A 17,109-nucleotide genomic window follows, 5' to 3' on the forward strand; every position below is an offset into this window, starting at 1 on the left:
AAGTGACATTTAGAGGTGCACCATGAACTGTCTGTTTACTGCACTGGCCTATGGAACGCATGAAGAGTGGCCATTTTACATCAAATATGGCACTGTGGGGAACTTAAATCTCAACAGGTGAAATGCAACCTGGCCACATTCTGTCATGCCACATTCTGCCACATTCACTGACATGTTGGAGAGAACCGTGTGCTGCTTTTATTTGAATGAGAGACAGGCGAGAGCTTTCACATATTCATGCGGATGCAGTGAAATCCTCAAACTGCATTAAAGCTGTACCTGAGGCCCAAACCTATGCCTGTGAAAATATATTGCTTACAAATAAAATTATATTTTTGAGATGCTATCATTAGAAGAAATATTAAAACTGCATTACTTTTAAGAGGTAATTTATAAGAGCGCTGCAATTTTATATGTCTATAATATCTACTTTTACTCAGGAGTAGAATGTTCTAGTGCAAAATAGTCTGCAATTCCATGCCATTACCTTCCCCTGCACTGAAAGGACATTTTCACTGTTTTGACACATGCCACTCAGGTGACAGGGTGCTGCCCAGTATTTTTGGAGTAGACCTACACATGCTATTCAGAGCTGGCAGGAACAATTTTTCAGGAGAAATCTTCTCGCTCCCATCAATGTTTTCACTGCAATAAGCAAGCTGTGCGCCATTCAGAATTCATTTGAGAATGCCCTTTAAATTCCAATTCATTTCACACATTTGAACTGAGATAGCAAATATAATGCATAATTACAATTTGATTTAAATGTTAATATGTAAAAATATAATGGATTGAAATTCAAAGAAATGTAACTTTAGATTCAACTTCCTTTGGCCAATTCAATTTAAAGTCACACTCATTATCATTATCTTATCAGACAGTAGGAGATTAAGACATATCTTGAATCTTTAGTAATAAATGTAAGTAATGTAAATACATTAAATATTATGTTAAATGTTTCTCAATAGATTTTAGAGGTAACATATATTTAAAAAGGCATAGGCTTAAGACATGGTACTATAGAAGAGGGCAGCAGTAGAGAAGGCATCGTCCTAAATAAGACACTCCCCCCAGCTACACTGTGATTGGTTGATCTGAACCAATGAGTGGTAAAACAAATGAAGTGTCACAGTGGGAGATTAGATAAATAAGTGAGTGAGGAGCAGAAGGTGGACTCGGGTTTATTTCAATTTGGCCAGATCACTAGAGCGTTGCAGGGTCTCAATCCCTAATGACCAGAGGGGGATGGGGGTGTAGAGATTGTATGGACTAGTTTGGAGGAGGGGAGAATACACAGACAAATGGATCTGAGATAAAGGAAGGATTACACAGTCCTGAAGACAGATACAGTCGCCACATTCAGTCTGAGGGATCAATGGATGATACATTTTTATTCAAACAATCAAAGTATGTTCCATCTCCATGCAATCATATTATCTTTGTCTTCTTGGAAAGGTAGCTCTGATAATAAAAGTTACTGAACAAAGCGATTAGGCTGAGGGCGTAGCCGAACACCACCATATTCATGGAGTCAGGGAAGTCACAGTCAGCATAGAGGTTGAACGCAGTGTGAATGGTCACAATAAAGAACTGGAGCTGAGGACAAAGATAGACAGAGGCACAAAAGTGACTGATCCTTCATATTAAGGCATTATTCCTTAAAAAATCATAATGAGAGTCTCACCAGCTGGAGGGAAGTGAGGTAGCGTTTCCACCACAAGTATTTCTGCATCTGGGGGCCCAGTGCTGCCAGGCCATAGTACATATACATCACCACATGCACAAACGAGTTTATGAGGCCAATAAGGAATGCTGAGGAAGAGAGAACATCTTTAGCAAATCATTCTCTGCCTTGTCATCCTGAAGTAATAGCAAACAAATCTGTAAGATATTTGTCATTTTATCAGTTGCCTAACATCAAGAAAATACCACACACATTTCAGAATGCTTTCATCGTCTATTTCTAGAGCAATATATCACCTAGTGGTGTCAGCGTGACACTGCAACTAAATCAACCCCAATAGATGTCCATTTACAGTTTTTCACAGTCGCTTTGGTGCATTCTCAGATCAGAAATGAAATTCTCAAAACTACTTGTTCAACCTCCACATCATCTAGTCACTTGTGCACAACATAAAAGCAGTTTCTCATTCTTTTGAACAAGATGCGATTGCTTTGGTACATTAATGCAATTGATTATGTACAATTGTCTGCGGTTTCCTACATTATCAGTTGCTAATGCCATGTTGCTCAAAATGTATGAAATAGTTATGTGCAATAATCTTTCCCCTCAAAACATCTAGTCATTAGTTCATTGTGTCATAGTTCATCAAGTCATTAAATGCAAAATGGTTGATCTAGTTGTCATAAACTGTCAAGCATATTTTCTACACATTTCTATTAGACTTTTTGTAAATGTGCCATGAACTGATGAATTGTGCAAGTGAATCTTGACTTTCACTAATGAAGAGAATGTAGATCAACCAATGAGAAACCAGTTCACTGAAATAGCTCAAAGTTGCATCTCAAGAACCTTCAATTGGCAAGTATACAGTGCTGCATGCAAAAGCAAAGTTCTGCCTAAGGGGTCTTTCCTGTGTTTGCCTTTCTAATGTTGTATTTTCGCCTTTGTGCCCCTATTTCTTTTTCTTTTCTATATCACAATAATATTGGAAAGGATTTTTTTTTTTTTTTTTTTGTCAGACCACTAGTAAAAATGTAACTGTGAATTCTATTCAGTCTCTTTCAATCAATAACTCACATACAATAGTGTGTAAATTTATACTTTTGAAATGGATATACGGCATAAAGAAGAAGTGCAGCTTTGTACATTTGAATACAGTAACTGTCATCCAAACTGTTGCCATAGTTTACATCAGGTAATACTAACAGAGTGCAGTGTTTTATTGACAACATATTTTGACTATCTTGTTTGTGAACAATGACACAAGGACTTTTCATTCTGATGGCACTGATATGTTCATTGACATAAATACTTAGGTTTGAGAGATGAACTAAAGATTTTGAGTAAGTTTTTTATTACATTAATACAGTGGTGTCCAAAAGCAGATCACTAGTAAAAATGCTTCTAATATTTTTATTACAAATTATAGTGTAATCATAACATAATTGTGAGTGAAAATTAACATGAATTTCAGAATTTGCTTCAATGAACTCCAAAACAACAAGATCATGTTCTCCAGCATGATTTGAGATTATCCAATCAGCATCTTAGGCGTCAATAGAAGCTTCTGTACAAGTTTATTTCAAGGTTTAAATTATATTTTAAATGTTGTCTCAGACTTTTGCAGCTATACAATAATGCAATCTAATAGTTAGATTTACAATCTGATTAAAGAGTCAAATTCACCTCTATTCTAAAACTAAACACAACCTGTATACACAACGTGTATATTGTCTTGTTTGAGAGTATGACATTGTTGCATTGTGCTAAGTGGACTGCTGTATGTAAACACAATAATCTGTTTTACTCCAAGGTAAGAACACTTACACTGTCCTCCCGCAACATACTTGACCCCGGCCCACCAGTTGAAAATCATGGTGCCGTGATGATACACATGCAGAAAAGTCAGTTGATTGTTCTTCTTCCTCAGAATGAAGAACATCTGATGATAATGACATTTACTTCTTAATGTAATAAAACATCATCATAAGACATTCATAAGACAATGTGATCTTATATCAAAGGACTAGATAATTTACTTACAGTATCAGTAAGTTCGATGACTTTTGAGAAGTAAAACCACCAGCACACTCTGGCCATCTACATGGCATCAAAATTGCACAGCATTAAGGAAGGCAATAACTATAATAATGGTAATTCTTATTCTACAATTGCAGATGTGTGGAAAAATGCGAATTATATGTATAAAAATAATTTGCTTACCCGCATTGCAAGGGGGTTTTCAGAGTAGTCCACTGGCTGACACAGCAAGCTGTAATTTGCCAACCAAGATGATGCTGTGAACTAAAAGCAAAACAAACATACATACATAGGCTATACACACATAAATACATATGAATGTATTTATACAATGAATGAATAAATTAATGAATGAGATTTCATAAATGAATAGGAAATAGGCCTATGTTAGTTCCAGACTGTGTTTAGTTCACTAGCGCATACCTCATAAAACATGTAAGCGGAAAGGCACACCATGGAAAAATTGTAAATAATAAGAATCGCCTTGATGTTGACTGGTTCTCTGTAAGTCATCAGTTTGGGGCCAAGCCGGATGATGACAAGGTAACAGAGGAAGATGCCACAGACAGGCAGGGGAGAATAAACCAATAGCCATCCATCTGTCCTCTTGTCTGTGGGAAAGAACGAATTGCATAATTACCTCGTTAAACTTCCTTATATAGTGGTTAAAGTAGTTTAGAAAAGTTTTTTTTTAATACTGGTTTCGTCAGGACCAATTAGTCAAATGTAGGCTGGCCCACCGGTGTCGGTGTAACTGTGTAAAACATAACTGTTGTAGCCTACAACTTGTGTGTTATACACTGCTCATTAGCCTGTGTCGTATGAAAAATAACAAAGAGCATATTTAAAGTAAAAGAATGGACATGCAATTCCTTGAAAAAATACCTCCGTTGTCTAGGACCCATTGGTAAAGTATCTGGAGCCTTTGCCATGTCGACGGTGATACGGACACCTGAGCAATTAATAATGGAGATGAGACGTGTCTGTTAATCATATTGTAAAAATAAAATAAAAAACAAACAAACGAAACCAAACTAAAATTAATTTTAGTCACTCTACCAATAATAGGCCTATCCGAGAAATGGTAGGCTATATTAATGAATTAAGCGTAAACGGCTTACCATTGCGCTTGATGTTCATTCAGTAATGCCTAAACATCGCCATCTATCGGTTGCCTTTAGGAACAGCGCGAGAGTTCGTTGTTGGGAGTAACTTCAGGACTAACTGCCATGTCAATTATGATCGCTATTTAAGTTACACGAGATGTTGTCAACGACACAGAGCTCTCGTTCAGCATAAATCTAAGGCTCAAGGATGAGTTAAGGAGTTTAACCATGGCATCCTCCCCAAGACGGATTACCAAAATCCCCTGGATAACTTTATTCTTTAACAGAGTTAGCCTAAGTTACCATCGGCTATTTTGAGCAGCGTGCCGTAGCCATTTCACCATTTTGTGTTTAGACACTATAAATTAAGCGTAATTAATACGCGACTAATATTGTTTTTTAATTAGTTTTATAAAGTGGCAACCTGCAAATAACTTTTTAATTTGGCTATAGGCCTAAATAATTGTAATAAATTTAATAATTTTAACTAAATAGGGTGAATACGTACACGTATTACGGTAGCCTATAGGCTACCAGTCAATTTTAAGGTGCTATTTTTTTTCTATAACTTGTAAAAACAGATAGGAGAATAATGTTGGAAAAAGATGTTTAGAAAATGTTTACATTTTTCGTTTTGTAGGCTATGCATACTAGTGCCTGCATTTAATATAGGCGTTTAATGTAAATTAGGGTTTTCAGGACGACAGCTCCAGGAAACTTCCACCTGAACCAAACATGCACAAATGTTTGTACTAAGATTCTCAACTATGATGTGAAAGATATTAGATAATGATTTGATATTCTATTTTACTTTACACAGTAGACATTGCCAAAAAAAAAAGGTGTTTCCTACAGTGTATCTATTAATTATCTCTAATTTGCATATTCTTTGGGCAACATGTAATGAAAAAAGAGGTAGCTATAACAAGAGTAATAACTTGGCAACATTTTCATAATATTTCATAGTGATATATAATTTCTTCCCTTTACTTATGTCTCCCTAAAATGCCTGATAAGCATGCTGTAAGTCCTGGTGTCCTCTACAGTTGTCTTCATGTATGACACTGATGCATGTCTCATAATAGAAAGTCATATTCTGATTTGAAACCCCACTAATTTACAACAAACAATGTGAAAATTAGTCAGTTTTGAATGATAATTACAAAATATTATCATATTCCCATAAGAGGGCTGAATTTAATCATTCAGTCGGTGTCAGTCATTGACCAAAGAGAGGGAGTTGTCGTGGTTAACCTACCTTCAAACATTTGATATCTCTGAAAAGCCCAGACTGTGCTCTTTACAGAACATTCAGACTTAAAACTGTGTATTATATGGTCTCAAAGAAACCTCTACAGAGGAAAAAAACTCCATTGCTGGGTCTCAGGAGGATATGCTGATGCAAATGAATTTTATACAGCTTTTTATATTCTTACACCACTCAAACACATTCGCATTACATATCTTATAGCTAATATATTAACAAATACAAAGCAGTTAACATAATAAGCAAAGAAAACTCTTTAGTTAAGCAATATCAGATATTCCTTAAAAGGAAGGAGGAAAACAGATATGGTGTTAATGACTCCTTTGCTCAACATCTGTATGCAGACCCCTGACTCAGGTTTAAAGTGCACACTTCATTAAGAACAATGAGATTCAACTGAAATCCCCCTTTAAGGTCAATGATATAAAGGTCTGACACAAGAGCAGCTCTGTATATTTACAAACAATAAACAAACAAAAAATTTTATAACTTCAAAAATCAAAATTCAACAATTAGGCTATTGAAAAAAAATCTGTTTTAATGACTATGTTCATGTTCATGATCATGAGAATGCTGGGTTGGCTCTTTTGGTTCGCTGGCCACATCTGAATAACCTGTTCTGTTTCTGTTATTTGAATGATGATGGTGATGATGATGATGATGTTCATGTTGATGATGATGCTCATGTTGATGATGATGATGATGATGATGATGATGCTCAACAGTTACAGGTTCTCTATTGTTAGCCTGCTGGTTGTTCTCTCCTGTGGACTCATCTGTATTGTTTTTGGGGTTGTCAGTGCCTTCTGATATGGAGAAGTTGGCATTTAGCTGAAAGAGAGTTTGCAAACATTTCATAAATATGGCACTTTCTGAAGCTGTATATTGTTGAATATTGTCACTCACTGAGCAGTTGCACATATTTTTGTGGTATGTAGCCCTGATGGCCGCTTCTATGTAAGGGTAGTGAAGAAAGCTGAAGGGCAGGACAATGTGGAAGGTGAGATATCCACATCTGTACAGAAAAGAAATACAGAAGAATGAATATGAACAACAAACAATACTTGAGAAAAATATCTCAGATGTTCATTCTTCTGGGGAACTGGCATACGAATACTAAAAGAGCCATGTGACCCTAAAGGGAAACTAGTCAAACTGGTCATAATAGTGTGTACTGGATTCAGAAGTGTTTTGTTCATACCTGTCATACACTAAGAAATCATCCTTGTCTCCCTCCAAGAGCTCCCAGACGTTGTTTTGCAGTGGGCTCTGCTGGTACACAGGGATGCCCTGTGCCGTCCTCCTCTTCAGCTCCCAGTACATGGCTCTGGACTGCGAATCCTGCTCATTGACGACCAGGAATGATATGTTAGTCAGCTTGCCATGGACCAGCTTGTCACGCAGGTCTCCCAACCTTCCCAACCAAAAGGAGGAGAACACAAGCAAGGATTCAGTTGACCAAGATGTTGTTTACAAAACACTGACATTATAAAAAACTGTCCTTTTAAATGAGGAAGGTCAGTCAACAAAACGGCTTCCAGTTGTATCCCTTATATACATTTGCGTGAAACATAAGTTTTAATCATTTTTAAATTGATACAAATTCCAAAGTATATAAAAGTTTATATATATATATATATATATATAGCTTTAATTAAAATTTTCAGATATTGTATATATATTAATATATTCCATAGATTCATTAAAAAAGATAAAGATAAAACTGCTTAATTATATAACTGTAATAATTGCATCATCATCCTTTTTCAGAATGGAGCATTAAAAGTCACCTATTTTATTACTGTATCTTAAAATGTTAAATTTGTTACATTTAAATTAAAAAGTGTCATTGGGTCTTTTTCTAGCACCTTGTTTGTTTAAAATTTGTACAAAAAATTCTTTAAAAATCAACATCTCTAACTGAAAGACACCGCTTTATAGAATGAGAAAATGACACAGCACAAAAACTCTCACCTGGCAGCCTGCGTGAGACAGAAGTGTCAGCTCGCTTTAAGAAGAGCCACCACGACTACATTTCCCAGAAGGTCTTTCATCGGAGTCTTGCCATCGATCTTCCACTGTGGGGCAGGCTTACAGATTCTGGAGCCAGAGCTTTCTTTCTCCACAAACAGTGGTGAAGCTCCCAGAAGAGCTGGAAAAGCAGACAACCACAGAGCCCAGAGAGCCTGCATCACGCCTGCTGAACTTCACCCGCTGCAACAGCTACAAACAAACACAATCATCAATAACCTAAAATAGCCTACTATTTTGATGTGTCATTAGTTCCACATCTTTATTTTATCCCATACACATATAGTATGCAAAAAAGCAAAACGGGCAGGAGGACATAGAGTTGCACAAACCTGAAGCTCTGTCCCTTGGCCTCGTCGAGTCAGAAAATACAGAGATGAGGAAAAGTTGACCGTCCACACTTTTAAAGTTATCTTCTGGACAAACCCTCCCCCTCAACAAACAGAACAAACCAGTAAAAGAGGGGACTGGGGACTGGTGTACTACAAAGTTTTCGTTCATGTGTGTGGGTGATCTAAGACAAATACACACTTGCTGATAACAAACTAAACAACATTTTTGTGACATCTTCAGTGTATTTTATATAGAACAAATGTTGTGTCATATATTGCCATGGGTGAATAATATATAACATCACTTGATAAAAGATTACAGCTTTCTGTATGCTTTTGCAAAACACGATTAAGGAAAGTTGGGAAATCATGCCATATATTCTTGGATAAGTCATGTGTGTTTTTTACCCTTTGAATCTATACATCTAAAGTGTCCAAAAGCCATTTTAACACTGAAGCAATACTTTGACTGATCGCTTGGTTAATTTAGTTGACATGAGGAAAGATTTAAATTGAAATGTAAATACTGGAGTGTCTTAAAATCTTAGGGCAAGGGGCCAGTTGCTTAAACCTCTAAGACAAGTTAGACATCTTTTTTTTCTTTAAGACTCACATAGACGAGTCTAAGTTGATACGAAAACTTAGACTGACTGCCCCTGACTACTGCTAGTGGGTCACAAGGCAACCGGCCCCAGTTCACGAGTGTTGTATTTGAGACTCTGCCAGTTTGTGCCACTGTTTGCTTGAGCTAAACATTCAGTGATCACATCATGTGAAAAACATGATGTCTGTAAATTTACTGTCCTGTTCAAATGATGCAATTGATCCTTCAGTCACCAATTACTATATAGCTTTGTTGAAAAGTAATTTAGCAAGAATATTATTCAAATCTATGAGAATATACTTGTCTGCTCATACCTTTCCCTTAAAAATCATAGGAACATTCACAGGGATGTCAGTCACACACTAAATAAATGAGAAAATAAATCAGAGGCATTTTTTAATGTCTGGCCTCGCTGTATGTACACAAAAGTAAACAATCTGAAATTGACACCTTAGAAAACATTCTTGAAAGATCTTACACCATCTCATGGACAGAGGAATTGATTTTAGTTTGGCAAACAGCAGTGTTTCACCCTTGAAATGATTGGGACAAAGTACACGCTTTAATCCACGGAGCAACAACCTTCAGTACACGTATAAATATCTGAACAGAAATGAGCACAAACAACAACAAAAAAAACCTGTTAAAACACCTAGTACTAAATATCCATTGTTGTATTATTTAAAGTGCTTTAAACCCTACATGTTCCTCAAATATCCCTAATAATGTGCTCTCTGAATTTCTCAGTAAAACACTTTCTTAAAGGGATAGCCCACCGAAAAAATAAACCTGTGACTTTATTTTATGGAACACAAAATCAGATACTTTGAGAAATGTCATAAAACGGATGTCAATGGCAACCAAAACTGTTTGGTTACTAACATTCTTTAACATTTCTTTTTTTTGTGTTCAGCAGAAGAAAGTCCATACAGGTTTGAAAAAACATGAGGGTGAGTAAATACAAAAAATATAGATTTGTGGGTGAACTATCCCTTTAAGACAAACAGTTGATCTATACAGGGCAAGTGACCCATCACAAAGGTGTTTCTGACTAAATTAATATGATAAAACCAGAAACTCTGGTTTGCAGACAGAAGTTTATTATTCAGAACAGTACTTTCAGTTTGGCAGCTGCATGATTTGTGTGGTGGGTCTATAAACATGTGCAATCTTTTTAGCGGCTAAACTCCTTCACTACACATCATATACCAGATTTACACATAGCACCGCTACCAATATACCAATTTATAGTAGATATTTTGACAATTTTGACATTTCCCCAGATCTTTTCCAATATCTTTGTCTCAGCAGCAAAAATCAAGTTCAGAGTGATAACATTTGGATTTCAGGGCACATTTCATGTTTCTGTAAACAGCTGAAATTATTCCACCAACAATTTACACAGATTTTCTCAATATGCATAAAAGGTGCAAAATTTGCATCAAGGCAGTGCAACTACACAGACAGATGCAGCAAGACCGACATATTTCTTTCTTAGAGAAAAGAACACGTGTAATATTGAATCGGCTCCAGACTGTTGTGTCATTTATGCAAATGGTTTTAAAATGCAACAACAACCACAACCCAAAATAACTTAAACCAGTAAACAAACATCATCTGTGAGTCCTGCCGTTGCTTCGCCTTTGGCTGGTTTAACAGTCAAGCATTAGTGCCGTTTCAGGTCATGACACCAATCAGTCCTTCATCGCTCGTGACGTTGCCCTCTGGACTGTCACACGCTGTTATGATGCCCAGGCCGAGCTCTGCCAGTTCGTCCTGCATACTCGTGGTCACCATCATTTTGGGCTCCAGGCGATTGCACAGCGTCCTGTAAGAAGGCAGGGGGTAGCCCAGTTCCCTGAGGTACTCGTATCCTTTAACCCCCACAGCACAGCGGATTTTTCGGGCTGTCAGTAAAGTGTCATGGGACCACACTGCCCTCCGAGAACGCTTGGCTAATGTTAGGGCGCGAATCTGATCCTCAAACAGGAACACCTGCAGCCCCTTTTCTATCTTACTCAGTTTGTAAAGACGTTTCTTCATCTCCTCTGCCTGTGTAAAAAAATTGAAATGACAAAATGTTACCAGTGTTTTCAATCGATTATGATTCGTTCTTATGATTCATAAGAATAAAATGTCACCTCTCTCTGTAGTCTGACTGTGTGCTGCTGTTGCTGCTCTAGCTTGCTTTTATAATGCTGGCAGAGAGAACAGGGTCGCTCTTCCTCTGCCCCCTGAACTCCATCCTCCTCTGAATCCACAGGGGGCTGTCGGCGGGCATAACCATGATCCCCCATGTTCAAGTCCTTTTCCACTACAGTAACAACATAATACATTCATTTACACAAAATCACCTAAAAGTTTTATTTCTTTATTTATTTAATTTTCATCACTATTCTTACTGATGTGCTGTATAAAGTTTTACAGATACCAAATAAATGACAAAATTATTTTTAAATACTTACAGATGCGTTCACACCGAATTTTCAAATTAAATTTTCAGGGAAATGGCTCAAATATGAAGGAAATATAATAAGAGATGGCGATGTGCAAAAAAATGTATTGTTTTGTATTGAAATGTATATATTTCAATGGTTTTAAAAAACGTTTGCGTTCCCCGAGAAATTTTGCGTTCACTTTTAACTTTTTTGTAATGGAAATAATATGAAGTGGGAGGAACAACTATTTGGTAAAGTATCTTGGGGGAACGCAATACTTTTGCAAAAAGAATGCACATGTTTTGTGATCAAATGCAAAGTTTCTCAGGGAAATGCAAGACTTTTGCTAGAGAACACAAAAGTTTTGTGGGCGAATGCAAAGTTTCTTTGGGAAACGCAATACAAGTGGGCAAGTGCAAAATGTTTATTACACAATAGCACTGAAACATAATTTTTCCTCCCATCTAATAGCTATTTTTTCCATCACATTGTGCCTTTAGGGACTCCATACAAAAAACTTTACCTGGCTCATTTTTAACAGGTAACGCTACTTGAGGGGTGACAGGAGAGGGAGGGTCGGGTACATTGAACAGTGTGGGGATTGCGTTTGGTTTGAGTTTCCTTCCCCCTGCTGGTGATCTGGCGATCTCCTCAAACTGGCTTTCCTCAAAGTGGTCCTGTCACGGAAATAAAGCTTTATGGCAAGAATATAGATATACCAAGAGGATGCCAGAAGAATGACTTCATTGTTTTCTTCTGCAGAATTGAATACTCGCATGCTTTTCACTTGCCTGGCACAGTCTGGAGCAGGGAGTTGGTACAAAATCACGCCGACAGTTTACAAGCCACTTTCTCATGCGCACGGGGTCTTTCGGAAAGCGAAAGAGCTGCTTTCCAATAGTTGTAGAGTTCGAGCAGTTTGGAGCGGAGCATCCACCCATTTTTATTTATGTTCGCGAAATGTTTAACTTACCATCTGGCCAAAACAACAATGACACGTAGCGGTTTGCTAGCAGAGGACTTAGCAGGTGTATTATTAAATATACGTTAGACGTCAGAAAAAGAGATAGCAGTTGTTTTAGCAGACGTAAGGAATGACTTTACGGGCGGTCTCTTTAATGTATTGAGTAGAAAATACGATTACTTAAAACGAAAATATTTTACTAGTAAGTGAAATGCAGAGTTTGTTTGAGCCAAAATGGCGCCGGTAGGCGACATGATGACGTATGATGTGAGAGTTGACTTTAGTTTTGCCTGTATGAAATTCGTTCACATTTAGAAAATGCACATAATGTAAATAGTTTTTATGCACAATTTAACAGTTCAGAGAATGCGATACAACGAACAAAAAGAAAACAAAAAAGATAACACGTGAGCTGTTACATAAATTTAAAAAGCTTTAAACATTTTTTAATTGTTTTCATAAGTTTATTTTATGTTCACGTGTTTGAAAGGTACTAATGTTTTAAAGTATTAGGGTTACAGAAGGTAATATTATGACTTTTGCGTTATGTTTTTTTTAAATGGCAGTTAACAATTACAAAAAGGCAATACAAAACCATAAGGTTCCTAAAACAGAGCACAACTACGCCTATATAAAATGAGAAAGAGATAATAATAATAATAATAGAAAATAAATAAAATAAAATTAGTAATAGCTTAGGTCTACTGATAATTTACATTTCTTCAATAAGCTAAATAATCTTCCACTTTTTGGTTTTGAAATTCTCAAGGATTTACAGTAAAAAAGTTTTTTTTACTTAAAAAAAGAAAGAAAAAAAGTTGGCGTTATTCTTTACTTGTGAATGTTTGTGAACTGTTTTAAAGTGATTAATAGTAATAATACTTTATTTTTTTATTCAAAAAGCAATGCTTCACACTTCAGTCCAGTAGGTGGTGAACACGCATATTACGCCATCCGTCATAAAACGTAGAAGAAACTCCAACCGGAAAGAAAATATACACACTCACATGTCACACTGGCGATTGAACTTATGAAAGTTATAGGAACACATTTACGAATTTGACGTTTAGAGTAGCCTAATACATTTTGGAACAGTCGGAGAAACGCGAAAGCCAAGCAATTATTATAATTCTACCAGGCACATTATAGATATATTCGATTATGTTTTGTTGCTCTCCGAAATGACATTTTATGCACGTCTACATTATCTGCTTTGACGGCATCATCATTTTGTTTTACGTAAATATATAACAACGGTGACGTAGAGCTCTCACTTGTTGACTTTGATTAGAGAGGTACGTTAGTTTGTAAAGACCATTAAGAAAATCTCTGTCTTCAGCAGATGTGTGGTATTAGTTAATTCATCCAGTGCACTTAAAATGTCATCCTCAATGATAGTCCCTGTAATAGATGTGCAGGGAAACAATTTTAAGGAGTTATGGGCAGCAATGGTGTTAGCCATTAAAACATCTTCATTCATCGCCATTGATACGGTGAGATAAAACGCATTCTCTATTGAGAAACTGAACCGAATGAGAAAATGAATGTGTTTAATACCAGAATGGAGCAAGATGATTCATGGATGTGGTCTCTTTTAGGAACTGAGCGGTCTTGGATCAAGGAAAGCTCTTCTGGCTGAGTATGTTGTGTGATTAAAATATTATTATCAAGTATCATAAATGACCGGGGAAGTGGTAATTACAAAAGTAATGTTTTTTGCCTTTAAAGATCCATTGAAGACAGATACAAAGCCATATGCCATGCAGCCCGCACACGTTCGATACTTTCATTGGGGTTTGCTTGTTATAAAGAGCTTGACAACAAAGTAAGGATCTTTGATTAACATACATTTTCCCTCTGAATGCGTAAACGGACATTGCATTGATTCCTGTGCTTTTCCTGTTTCTAGGCTGACAGCACATACCTGGTCCAGATTTACAATCTAACCTTGCTTTGCTCAGAGGAATACATCATTGAACCTCAGTCAGTGAAGTTCCTTGTGCAACATGGATTTGACTTCAACAAACAATATGCTGAAGGCATTTCTTATCATAAGGGTAATGATAAAGTGAGTATGAACTTGTAAGATAGAATGTTTCATCAAGATGTATAGGTTTCAGGTTTAGAGGCTTAAGTAGGTGTTTTGTGCTTCTTTTAGGAAGGTGATGCCCATGGGGTAAACATGCGGTCCTTGTTCTTAGAACTGCTTCGGGCCAACAAGCCCTTGGTGGTCCATAATGGGCTGATAGACATGGTCTTCTTGTACCAGTGTTTCTATGCCCATTTACCTGAGCGACTGGGCACCTTCACTGCCGATCTGTCCCAGATGTTTCCCTCAGGCATCTATGACACTAAGTATGCAACAGAGTATGAGCTGCGGCTTACAGCCTCATACCTGGAATATGCCTATAAGAAGTGGTATGTGTAATACCTCAATATGCCAAAAGTAAAAAATGTACATGTCTGTTCAGTTCCTAAACTTTAAGGTATTTCTTTTCCTCCACAGTAAGCTGCTAAATAGCAGAGACATTGAAGGCGGTGGTAATGGGAGTCGTGTGTTCCTAGAGTTTTGTAAATATACAGGCAACATGGAGAGCTACATCGACTACAGGCCTTGCTTGGACAACCAGAATCAGGATGGAGCCCTCAACATCTGTGTTCAGTTCTCTGTGAGTTCCTCAAATTCATTGGGGTTATATACTACCGCTCAAAAGTTTGGAGTCAGTAAGAGGTTCTTTTTTTTTTTTTTGAAAAAGAAATTCAACATTAAATTGATCAACAGTGACTAAAATAAATGGTTTATATAAATGCTGTTTCTTTTTATAAATTGCTTTGTTTCTATGAATCAAAGAATAAAGTAGTATGTTTTCCACAAAAATATTAACCTGTACAGCAGTTTTCAACATAACACGACAACATAGCTTTACACAAAAACAGTATATTAGAATAATTTAAACATTTCTGATCATGCGTCATTAAAGACTGGAAGAATCGCTGCTGAAAATTCAGCTTTGCCATCATAGGAATAAATCGGTCTTGCGGATCACAGCAGAAATGAAAGTTGCTGCTCTCTGTATGATTTTCCGTTGTCTCCGGGCACGTTCATATGTAAATTGCGCAAGCTAATTTTGTTTATTAGATCGAAAGATCTGAAAAAAAAACAACCATACATGGACCCTCCCCTCAAAGAAATCAGGACAGAAGTGGTTAAAATTGGACACAAGAGCACCAGGTGTAAACGGGTATGTCTCCCTCGTATACTTGTGATCCGATCGACCAAAACGCATCTTAATACCAGGTGTAAACGGGGCCATACAGTGTCCCTGTTGCACATCTTACATGTACTTACTCTAATAATAACAGTAAATTATGCATAATTACATGTAACTAACCCTAAACCCATGTACATGTTAATTAATATTACTCAGCACTTATTTGTATAATTACACTGTAACAAGTACACCTTAAAATAAAGTGTGACCAACATTTCTTTAATGGTATCTTTTTATTGTCAGTATTGATACCTCTGTTATTGTACTTTTTCCTGAGGATAAAACGAGACAAATGTTTTTATTTATCATTTAATGATGTTTGGTATTGTTTACAGAATATGATCAAGTGTCGCATTTACTTTTGCCTTTAGTGTGAAATAATTCCAGATTACATTTCCGTCATTCCTCTATCTGTTCTGTTTGAATAAGAGCTGTCTGTTTCTTTTTTATTTTCCTACTTTGAAGCCTTCATTTTCATGTTAAAAAAAGAGCATGTGTGAAGGCATATGGATATTTAAATAAAGTAATGAGGTTTCACTTAAGCTCACCCCCTTCATCATTGTATTCCTGAAATTGTATATGACATTGCTAATGTTTTCTGCTCTGCTCTACTGCTAGGCTTATGGATGGTGTCCTAATGGCTCTCAGTGCACCATGTCACATGACACAGACCTTATAATCCAGCAAGATGAGAAGATCAAAGAAGACAAGAGGAAGAAGAGGAAGCGCAAGAACAAAAAGAAAGATTCTAAAGGGGCCTCTGAGTCATGCAGTTCCCCACAGGGGAAAAGATCGCACTTTGAAGGAGCTGAGCTGGACCAGGCAGTGCCCATGTCTGAACATCAGGAGGAGACCACGAGAGCTGAGCCAACAGATGCCACGCATGTGATTGAACCTGGGGAAACAGCCAGCAAGAATGGAAATGAGGAATCTCAGCCAGAAGCACCCGCCGAAGCTCCTGATAGACCAAAACAGAAGAAAGTCGAAGGAGGAACTCACCGAGCAGGATTTGACGCTTTCATGACTGGCTATATTTTTGCTTATGCCAGAAATCTGACAAAAAACACAGAGGAATCCAGCACTGCTCCTCTCGTTCCTACATGTCTCAATAAGCTGTTCCTCAGTGGCAAGTCTGTTCCTCTACATGTAGTTAAAAGCACCTTCTCAAAGTCTTCAAAGGCTCATGTGCACAAGATGGACTATGTCTGGGGGAAAAGCACTGCTGTAAAAGCTGGAGGAAATGCATAGAACACTTTAATTTTTAAGATTTCAATTTATGTACATTTTTGGACAAATAAAATCTAAGTTTTCCTATGGTTTCCTGTCCTTATAATGCCTGTTTTCTCCTGTCTGATTTAATGTACATTTAAA

General features: G+C 37.0%; 4 protein-coding genes across 5 annotated transcripts; 1 reads left to right on the forward strand and 3 right to left on the reverse strand.

Annotated features, from left to right (window-relative positions):
* Positions 1–1,365: 1,365 nt before the first annotated feature.
* elovl8a (ELOVL fatty acid elongase 8a) lies at positions 1,366–4,978 on the reverse strand. Of its 2 annotated transcripts, XM_084119046.1 has the most exons (8): positions 4,846–4,978; positions 4,610–4,676; positions 4,148–4,335; positions 3,908–3,988; positions 3,728–3,784; positions 3,512–3,626; positions 1,685–1,812; positions 1,366–1,596 (listed from the first exon to the last, which is right to left on the reverse strand). In XM_084119046.1, exons 1-8 carry the CDS (start codon positions 4,846–4,848, stop codon positions 1,429–1,431), a joined length of 807 nt encoding a protein of 268 aa, XP_083975172.1. In that variant the 5' UTR covers positions 4,849–4,978; the 3' UTR covers positions 1,366–1,428. The 2 variants fall into 2 exon arrangements, with proteins under 2 accessions (XP_083975172.1, XP_083975171.1); XM_084119045.1 differs by lacking the exon at positions 4,846–4,978 and having other exon boundaries at positions 4,610–4,827.
* Positions 4,979–6,222: 1,244 nt separating this feature from the next.
* On the reverse strand, positions 6,223–8,635 carry selenop2 (selenoprotein P2). Its single transcript, XM_084119132.1, has 5 exons — positions 8,461–8,635; positions 8,072–8,320; positions 7,299–7,511; positions 7,004–7,112; positions 6,223–6,928 (listed from the first exon to the last, which is right to left on the reverse strand). The coding sequence occupies exons 2-5, from the start codon at positions 8,287–8,289 to the stop codon at positions 6,635–6,637; spliced, it is 834 nt and encodes a 277-aa protein (XP_083975258.1). The 5' UTR covers positions 8,290–8,320; positions 8,461–8,635; the 3' UTR covers positions 6,223–6,634.
* An 808-nt stretch (positions 8,636–9,443) lies between these two features.
* On the reverse strand, positions 9,444–12,735 carry LOC311087168 (uncharacterized protein). Its single transcript, XM_084120441.1, has 4 exons — positions 12,294–12,735; positions 12,026–12,179; positions 11,206–11,378; positions 9,444–11,116 (listed from the first exon to the last, which is right to left on the reverse strand). The coding sequence occupies exons 1-4, from the start codon at positions 12,441–12,443 to the stop codon at positions 10,742–10,744; spliced, it is 852 nt and encodes a 283-aa protein (XP_083976567.1). The 5' UTR covers positions 12,444–12,735; the 3' UTR covers positions 9,444–10,741.
* A 700-nt stretch (positions 12,736–13,435) lies between these two features.
* Positions 13,436–17,057, forward strand: toe1 (target of EGR1, exonuclease). The gene is made up of 7 exons (XM_084120028.1): positions 13,436–13,959; positions 14,065–14,105; positions 14,195–14,291; positions 14,376–14,534; positions 14,625–14,884; positions 14,973–15,135; positions 16,357–17,057. The coding sequence occupies exons 1-7, from the start codon at positions 13,846–13,848 to the stop codon at positions 16,984–16,986; spliced, it is 1,464 nt and encodes a 487-aa protein (XP_083976154.1). The 5' UTR covers positions 13,436–13,845; the 3' UTR covers positions 16,987–17,057.
* The last annotated feature ends 52 nt before the right edge of the window (positions 17,058–17,109 follow it).

The sequence above is a fragment of the Abramis brama genome (assembly GCF_963993115.1).
Source record: "Abramis brama genome assembly, chromosome: 7".
Taxonomy (NCBI): Eukaryota; Metazoa; Chordata; class Actinopteri; order Cypriniformes; family Leuciscidae; genus Abramis; species Abramis brama.

Excerpts from the sequence above, each read along its gene's own strand:
- elovl8a (XM_084119045.1), bottom strand. The coding sequence starts at position 4,718 with ATGATTAACAGACACGTCTCATCTCCATTATTAATTGCTCAGGTGTCC. Across the intron at positions 3,785-3,907 it reads AAAACCCCCTTGCAATGCGG|ATGGCCAGAGTGTGCTGGTG; the intron begins GTAAGCAAATTA and ends GATGCCATGTAG. Across the intron at positions 3,627-3,727 it reads TCATCGAACTTACTGATACT|ATGTTCTTCATTCTGAGGAA; the intron begins GTAAGTAAATTA and ends CATTATCATCAG.
- LOC311087168 (XM_084120441.1), bottom strand. The coding sequence starts at position 12,443 with ATGGGTGGATGCTCCGCTCCAAACTGCTCGAACTCTACAACTATTGGA. Across the intron at positions 12,180-12,293 it reads CCTGCTCCAGACTGTGCCAG|GACCACTTTGAGGAAAGCCA; the intron begins GCAAGTGAAAAG and ends TTTCCGTGACAG. Across the intron at positions 11,379-12,025 it reads ACCTGTTAAAAATGAGCCAG|TGGAAAAGGACTTGAACATG; the intron begins GTAAAGTTTTTT and ends TTGTTACTGTAG.
- toe1 (XM_084120028.1), top strand. The coding sequence starts at position 13,846 with ATGTCATCCTCAATGATAGTCCCTGTAATAGATGTGCAGGGAAACAAT. Across the intron at positions 13,960-14,064 it reads CATTCATCGCCATTGATACG|GAACTGAGCGGTCTTGGATC; the intron begins GTGAGATAAAAC and ends GGTCTCTTTTAG. Across the intron at positions 14,292-14,375 it reads ATAAAGAGCTTGACAACAAA|GCTGACAGCACATACCTGGT; the intron begins GTAAGGATCTTT and ends TCCTGTTTCTAG.